At 67.9% G+C, this 8,222-nt stretch overlaps 1 protein-coding gene across 1 annotated transcript in view; it reads left to right on the top strand.

The window, feature by feature from the left end:
- The first annotated feature begins 375 nt into the window (after positions 1 to 375).
- PRRX2 (paired related homeobox 2) overlaps positions 376 to 8,222 on the top strand; it is a 21,924-nt gene continuing 14,077 nt past the window's right edge. Inside the window, exon 1 of the mRNA XM_026062291.1 lies at positions 376 to 619. Coding sequence (XP_025918076.1) covers positions 376 to 619 — 244 coding nt within the window. The remainder of the gene's footprint in view (positions 620 to 8,222) is intronic.

Below are 8,222 nucleotides of genomic sequence, written 5' to 3' on the forward strand. Positions count from 1 at the left end.
CCCCCCCTTTTTTTTTTTGCGTGTCGGCTGCCGGCGGTGCTCGGCCCCTGGCAGGGGGGCAGGTCGCCGTGCCGGGGGGCGAGGGGCCGCCCCGCTCGGCTCCGAGCAGGGGCGTTTGTTTGAACAGCTCCAGAGCAAAGAGCAAGGGAAGAAAGTTTGGGCTGGGAGCGTGGTTTTTTTCCCCAGACGTCAGCACAAGGCGGAACAGGGGCTGGGGAGGGAGCCGGACTCACAGGGCAGCCGAGATTTTTTTTTCTTTTTTTTTTTTCCTTTTTAATTATTATTATTTTTTTTTTGGGGGGGGGTGGAGAAGGGGAAGGGGGCCGGGGAGCGGCCCGGCACCTCGGGGTGGGCTGCGGGCTGGGGGTGGGAGCCATGGACTCGGCGCCAGCCTTCGCCATGGACAAGCCGTTCGCCCCCAGCGCCGTGCGCGGCCCGGAGCCGCCCGAAAATCCCCAAAGCCGGAAAAACTTCAGCGTGAGCCACCTCCTCGACCTGGAGGAGGTGGCGGCCGGCATGAACGGGGCCCCCCCCGCCGGCCCCCCGCCCGCCGGCGGCGGCAAGGCCATGCCGGAGCCGTCGGGAGGCAGCAGCGGCAGCGAGGCAGCGCCCCAGGACGGTGAGTCCCGCCGGCCCCGGGAGGCGCCCCGCGCTCTGGCAGCCGGGCATGAGCGGCCCCCCTACACCTCGGTTTTGGGTGCCCCCCCCCGTGCCCCGGGCCGCCTGCGCGGCTGCAGAGCCGGCGGCCTGTGCGCAGCGCCGAGCACAGCGGACAAAGGGCAGCGCCCGGCGGGGCTGAGCATCCCCCCGCGGCGGCGCCGGGGGCCCGGGGGTCGGGGGCGCCCGGGCCTCGGCGGGTGGAGGCGCTGGAGCAGCCTGGGACCCCCCCGGTTTACCGAGCTGCGGGTTTGCCGGGTGCGACTCGCCCGGCAATATTTTGGGGCACCCCCGACACACCCCGGCCCGCAGCGATGTGACAAGGGCGCAACCCGGGGGTCCTTGCTACCCCCCCTCCTTGCGTTGCACCCAAGGGTGTCGGAGCCGCCGGCCCTTTTGGGTGCTGGGCGGGGGGGGGGGCGATGGGCCTGGGAGGGGGGCGCGGATCCGCCGCCGGGCTGCGACTCGGCGTCACCCCGTCGGTGCGCGCTCCGGTTGCGCCCGCGGGCACCGGCGCCGCCGACACCCCGCAAGCGCCGACGGCCGCGCCGGGGGAACCGGGACCGAGCGGATCCTCTCCCGGCGCCGCCGCACGCACGTCCGCGGCCGCCGGGGAGCGACCCGGGCCGGCGGGACAGAGCCGGGGCAGCGGGGACAGAGCCGGGGCAGCGGGGGCAGAGCCGGCCCGTTGTCCGTGCGCTCCCCTCGGGACGGAGCCGGGCCGGGAGGAGCCGGACCGGCTCCCGGTGCCCAGCCGGGGCGCAGGGAGCCGGGAGCGGGTCCCATCCTGCCCCCGGGACGTGCCTTCGCCCTTCCCGCGGGCACAACCGTGGGGCTGGGAAAGAGACGGTAAAAGTCGGGAGTCCCCGGTTCTGCGGGGTTTGGCTCCGGGCAGGAGGCGCGTCTTTAACGGGACAAATCCGCCTGCCCGGGGTGGCCCTGCGGCTGCGACCCGCGCCGGGATGCGCTGCGACCCGCGCCGGGATGCGCTGCGCTCCGCCGGCTCCGCTGCTCCGCGCACCGCGCATCGCTCACCGCTCCGCGGGCTCCGGTGCAGGGCGCTCCGCTCCGCCGGGCCCGGTGCTCCGCGCTCCGCTCCGCCGGGCCCGGTGCTCCGTGCACCGCGCTCCGCTCCGGCCCCCGCGCACTGTGCACGGCCCCGGCGCCCCGGCCGAGGCGCAGCCCGGGGGCCGGAGCTCGGGGCAGGGGGCGAGGAGGACTCGGGCCGTCCCCGAGGTGAAGCCCCGGAGCGGGGGCACCGGGAGACCCCCAGAGCCGGGTGCTGCTCGGGGTGCTGATGGGAGCGGAGGCAACGGCAGGAGGGAGATGGCGGTGAAGAGCGAGGGGTGGACGATCATCACAGGGGACGGGGGCACAGACCCGGCGTGACTGCTTCGCCCCACGGCCTGGGGCCGTGCCTGCGGCGGGGGTCTCCATGGGGTGCCCGCCCCGAGGGGACCGGGGGAGCATCCTCCAAACCTGCCCCCACCCAGGCAGTGGCGTTTGGCGGCCCAGGCTCCTGCATCGACCCCAGACTCGTTTTCTGCCGTGCTCTGGGGTGCTGACGGCCCTGCTGAGGGCCCGACCCCCGCGTGGGTGAGGGGCGCACAGCCACCCGGGGAGCTGCACGGCCTGCAGTGAGGGGCTCCCGGCTGGAAACCCCGCTCCCGCCGGGTGCTCCCTCCCGCAGCTCCTGCATTGCGTGCGCATGGGGTCTGTAGCATCTTTCCTGCACAATCCCCCCTCTCCACAGAGGAGACCCCTCTGAGCCCCCCTCACTCTGCCCGTTGCTCGGGGCTGGAGATGCTGAGGGTGAAGCCCAGCACCGATTTCTGGGATGGGATCTGGTATTTCTGGTGTTATTTTCCATTCTCCCTCCCCTTCCCTCGGTTTTTGTTTGTGCTTCTCGGATTGCCTTTGGGGAGAACAGAGAGGTTTTTGCCCGGCGTTTGGACCATATGGGGGGACCATATGCTGCGCGGGATCAGGGCAGCTCCGAGGAATCCTGCCTGGCCCACAGCAGCCAGCCCATCTCACAGGGCTCTTTGCAAAGCAGCAGAGAAAACCCTCTCCCAAAATCCTGGTGCACCCCAAAACCCCTCGGTGGGGGCCCAGGGGGTCATGTGAGTACCAGAGAGGGCGGCATGGCGGCTGGCTGATCCCTGCAAGCCCATTTTTCACCCCCAAAAGCTGATTCCTCCCAGGCCAGAGGCCCTGCATGGTCCTGCTGCTCCCGGCACCGCTGGACTGCGGGGGATGTTTCCTGGTGGCACCTGTTTCCGCGAGGACACAGGATGGGGACAGAGCCAGCCAGCACCTGGGATGCTCCGACAAGCCATCCTGCGAGAGGAGGTATTTCTCCCAGCAATCCCACCTGGAGATGAAAATACCTGGACAACGGGAGCTAAAAGCAGCCCGTGGGAAGATGAACAAGGAAATGAGGAGCGAAAAGCTCTGCAYGTGCAAACATGGGCTCGTGAGATCCCTCAGCCACCGATCCTGCCTAATCCGGGACGCAGCTTCCCGAGTCAAGAAGGGGAGGCTCGAAATACTGCGCAAATGCCCTGCCTTTGCGAGCATCAGCCTTTTGCTCCACATCTGCGATGTTTTCAGCATCAGCGTGATGACAGCGAAGGAACTTTTACTGGTAACGTTATCTTTTATTGGCATCCTAGAGCGAAACAGGCCCTTGGCGTTTTCGTCCATTTTCCTCTTCACCACCAGTTTTTCTCCCGCCAGATGCATGTTTTGAGTCCCACCAGCTGCTGGCAAATGGGTTTATTATCAATACAAACGAACCCTGTTACCTGAGCGTCTCCCCGCAGGCAGGATGGGCTCTGCGGTCCAGCCGAGGAGCCGGTATCCGGGGTCGTCGCCCTGGCTGGGGGAAGGAAAAGCAGCAGCTAGGATGGCGCGGAGCTGCCCGCACCCGCTGCTCTGCGCAGGGCTGCCGCGGCCCCGGGGGGACGTCTGCGGTCCCGGGTGCCGAGGGGACGCTGCCAGCCCTGGGCTCACTCCTCCTTTGCCCCCAGGCCTGAAACCCTCTCTGCTTCCCCACGTGGAGGGTTGTCCCCATGCCATGGCAGGAGGATACTCCGGCTCCCAATCCTGAGGATCYGAAGGAGCTCAGGGCAAGGTTTTGCCCTTTGCCGAGGGGGATTTAGCCCCCGCCTGCCCTCACCCACCACCCTGGTCCCGCAGACCGGAGCCGTCCCCACCTCCCTCTCTCCCGGGGGATGCTCGAGCCCTGGATGCTCCGAGGGAGCCCGGCGCGTCCTCTCCGGGGACGGGCACGCGTGCCGGCTGCACGGAGCGCTTCTTCCGCGGCACCCAAGAACCGAGAGGCAGAAATGCTGCGAGCCRGGCAGGAGCGCGGCGGAGGACGTGCCGCGGGGGCGGCGAGGGCTCGTCCCCGTCGTCCTCCCCCGGCGCCGCGCGGCAGCCGCCCCTCTCAGACCTTCCGCACAACTTCTGAGGTCTTGAAAGCTTGTTCACCTCCTTTCATTAGACTAACAAATAATGTGTAACGCGAAACATCTGTTAACAACAGCCCTTAATGTTCTCAAGATGATAAAGCAGGAGGGTAATTTTAGCCAGCAGGCCTTGACTGATGGCTTTTCAAACAATGAACCTACTTTTGGTGCTGCTCGGGGATGGGAGAGGGAGCCGGGCGCTGGCTCCGCCGGGCGCTTTGGGGCTGGCTGAAAACTCAGCGAGAGCCACTTTTCATCCCGGCTGGGCTTGGAGGAGGGTGTGCGGCCCCCCGCGGGGGGATCCTCCGGGCTGGGGGACGGGGCARGCACAAASCGCCCGTCCGCCACGGCGTTTYGGCTGCTGCCRCTGGTGAGATGGGACCCGGCACCCGGGGACGGGCAGAGGTGGCACCGCCGGGCGCCCCGTTTGCAAGAGCGGCGCCCTGGGCCGGGCGCCCCGCGGGGCTCCCCTGCCGCCCCGTGTGCTAGGCGCTGCACGCACGCCGAGCGGAGAGGCGGCCTTGCTCCCGCGGCAAAGCGCGGGGTGGGCTCCTGCAAAAGGAGAGGCCTCGTCAGAGGGGGCAGATGGAATTAAGATGATGTTACAGCAAATTGGTCTTAATTATGTAAACGAGGGCAGATTAAAAGGGTGAAGCAAGCTGGGGAGAAGCCATAGATGAATGCAAGCGCAGAGGGAGGGCTGGGGCCCCGTGCAGAAGTGAAAAGGGACTTGCTTTTGGGGTCGAGCGCTGGCTGATCGCCCCAAGCAGCCCCCTGGGAGAGCCGTGCCGGCTGGTGGCCCGCTGGTGGCTTTGTCCGGCTGGGGGGCCGTGCAGGTCCCGGCTTGCAGGGCGCACTGGGCTGTGCTTTTCCYGCCGTCCCCAACGCTGCTGCCACCACCCCGGGCAGGGAGGTGCAGCTCAGCGGGCACGCGGCCTGGCTGCCCCAGCTGCAATTAAAAGCAGCAGCATTAACTCGCGGCCGACCCCCGGCGCGGGCCAGCGGGGGGCTGAGCCCCTGCGGACGGGAGATAGCGTCGCCGGACCGATCTGGCCAGTGCTTGGCCGGCACGGAGAGATAACTGCGCCTCCAAGCGCCGTAGCCCCAGCATCCTGCCGTCCCCACCAGCGCCTCGGTGGCAGGTGGGGGCCGAGGCCTGGGGGCAGCAGCTGCAACCTCAGCTGTGAGATCAGGCTCTCCCGAGGAGCTGGACGTGCTCCATCCAGCTGGTCTCAGCCCCAAAGCGGTGCTGGCAATCCACCGTACCCCCGCGCCGGGGAGGCCGTCGGAGGTTTCCCGGCTGCTCCTTGTGAATCCCAGGCTTGGGGTGGCAGCGCGGGGCTGGGGCACCGCTTGAACGTGGGGCTGCGGAGGGGGGAGGCTTCGAGCCCTGTGCAGAAGTGTTTGATGCACAGCATTGCATCCAAGGAAAAGGTCTCAGGGTTTTGCCCCCCCAAAATAAGCAAATGGGTCCCTGCTGCGGTGGCACCCGGGGTGGCACCCTGAGCAGAGGCACAGGCCTGGAGCAGCCGCTGCGCCCCCAGCCTAGGGGAAGGGCCGAGGTTTGCAGAAACAGGGGGAGGAATATTGCTTTGGCCTCTGGAATAGCTGCGCACCGGCGCTGGGACACAACCGGCTGTCGGGCAGCCAGGGCTGGAGCACGGGGTGGCCAGAGCATGGGGGGGGCCGGAGCATGGGGGGGGCCAGAGTATGGGGGCTCAGGGTCCACGGCATCCGCAGTCCCTCGCCTCTCCCCCAAATGGCATCAGCGGGGGCGCCTGGGTGCAGGATCTTCCGGCCGCCGGTTCCTCCCGCGCTGGCAAACCTTTCGCAGGGGATGGACGATCCCTGCGCAGCGGGGCCAGAAACGGGGGCGTCGGTGGGGGGGACRGGGGAGACGAGCCGGTGTCGGTGTGCGTGAGGCCGGCGCAGGCAGGGACCCTTGCACGGACACGACCTGCAGGGTGCCCCCCCCCCGGCAGGCGCTGGGGACGCCCCGCTGYGCCGAGCGCCTCGAGGGCTGCAAAGCCTCAAGACCAGGGTCTTTGCTCCGTGCGGGAGGGCGCCTGGCCCGTCGGCCCGTCCCCAGGGAGGAGGGGACGACGCAGGCCGCCTCGTGCCTGAGCCTCGCGCTTGCCTGGTGATTGATGCTTGCCGGTCCCCGGCGGAGCATCCATCAGCGCGTACGGAGTAATCGCCGACTAATCCGGGCCGCCGGGCCGCCGGCAGAGCTCCGCGCCCCGGCCCCGCACGTTTGTTCGTGCTGAGCGCGAGGCATCGCCAGGCTGCCGCGGCCCTGCTTCCCGGCCCGTTTCCCGCGGCTCGGAGGGAGCCCGGCGTCATGGCGGCAGGGGGGCCATGGGGAGGGTCGCCTCGGCCCCTGCAGCCGCAAATGCCAAAGCAGCTTTAAAATATATAAATATATATATATACACGTGTCTCCATCTTTGGGTGCATGGGGGCTGGGTGCCGCTACGCCGGGGCCGGGCAGGTTCCCATCCGGTCGGACCGGGGGCCTGCGGTTCGGGGCAGGGCTGCAGGAGCCAGSCCGGCTCCTCAAAAGGGAAAGAGGGAAAACCCGGATGAAGGGGCTGGGGAGATGCAGCCCCCCCCCTTTCCATGGGGGCCCAGGAGACGGCCCAGCCCGCGCAGCCGTGGCAGGGCCAGGACGGACCTCCCCGGGCGCCCCCGCAGTGCCGCCTCCAGGCTTTGCAGAGGCTTTTTGCCTCCAGGGAGAGGGGGAAAGAAAAAAAATCACTATCTCCCCCCCCCATGCCGTTGCTGGGATTTTCTCCCCTCCAGGTCCCCAGCACGCCAGGTTTTTGGTGGGAACCGCGGGCAGGGAAGCTGCCCCCCCCCCCCTTTCCAACGGGGCAGGCTGCAGGCGCGCAGGGTGCAAAAGGTGCCTCCCGCCGCCGATCCCGGCCCGGAGGAGAAGCCGGGAGGGGGGGGAGACCTCGGCTCCCACGGGTGGCAGGAGCACGTGGGTTTCCGCTGCACCATCGGGGAGCCTCCAGAGCGCTTCAAATTCACCCAAATTCGGCTGCTGCCGCTGGTGAGATGGGACCAAATTTGTGAGCCGGCGGCCGGACACCTCGTCCGTGCCCTCCCCGGGCTGGTGCGTCGCGCTCGCGCGGGAACAGCTCAGTGGAAGGGTATTTATTTCCCTCTCCTCCTGGGCTGTTATTTCAGGGAACGGGGCTGATTCACAGGAAAAATATGAAATTTCGACTCCGCGCAGCCAAGATGGGCGAATTTCAACGAATCAGCATTTTCAGAGCGCCGGGGCGTGTGTCCGTAGCTGGGAGGCTGATGAAATGATTTAGGGCTTCGAGGCTGCCTCATCCGAAAGCCTTCCTCCAGTGCGGGGCCGAGCGCCGGGGGCCGCTTCTCCCCGGGGACGGGCGGCTGCTCCCGGGCTCAGCCGCTGCTTAGGGCCACCGCGGAGCCGGAGGGGCCAGGATGAGACTGGTACCCGGGGCCTCGTCCCGGCGCCGCGCCGGCGGCATCCTTCGGCTGCGGAGGCGAGCGGGAGACCTCGAGCATCCTTTAAAATGCCGGGGGGGGGAGGTAGATCAGCTTCATCTCTGATGGGTGTTTTCCCAGCTGGCAAAAGCAACTGGGAATAGGGAGGAATAGGGGCGCCGGGCAGAGCCGGGGCGCTGGAGCCCGGAGCCGTCCCCCTCCCCAGCCTCGGTGGCCGCCCGGGGCCGGGGAGGCAGGGAAGCGGCCGCTTTGGGTGAAAAATAAGAGAAGGCCTGATGTGGGTTTTCAAAGCAGTTGTCGGACGCCCGTGTGGCAGGCGCAGGGTGCGCGGCTCCGCGGAAGCGGCTCGTTTTTCACCGGACGCCCCCCAGATTCCTACTGACTTCAAATAAATAAATAAATAAAATAAAATCTCACCTTCAAAACACCCCCTGGGATGCAGGGCAGGAGGCGGCGTTTTCCAGCCCCCCCCGCCCCACGCTCGCCGGCTCCCTGTCCTGCTCTCCTGGCCATGGAGGGGGGGGAAATGTTGTTTTTCCAAATAAAATCCGCCCCCCCCCCCGGTGAGCGGCCGCTGGGGCTGCGCGGTTCCCAGGCGGGGGGCGA

Source organism: Apteryx rowi, unplaced genomic scaffold, assembly GCF_003343035.1.
Source record: "Apteryx rowi isolate R43461 unplaced genomic scaffold, aptRow1 scaffold_19, whole genome shotgun sequence".
Lineage (NCBI taxonomy): Eukaryota > Metazoa > Chordata > Aves > Apterygiformes > Apterygidae > Apteryx > Apteryx rowi.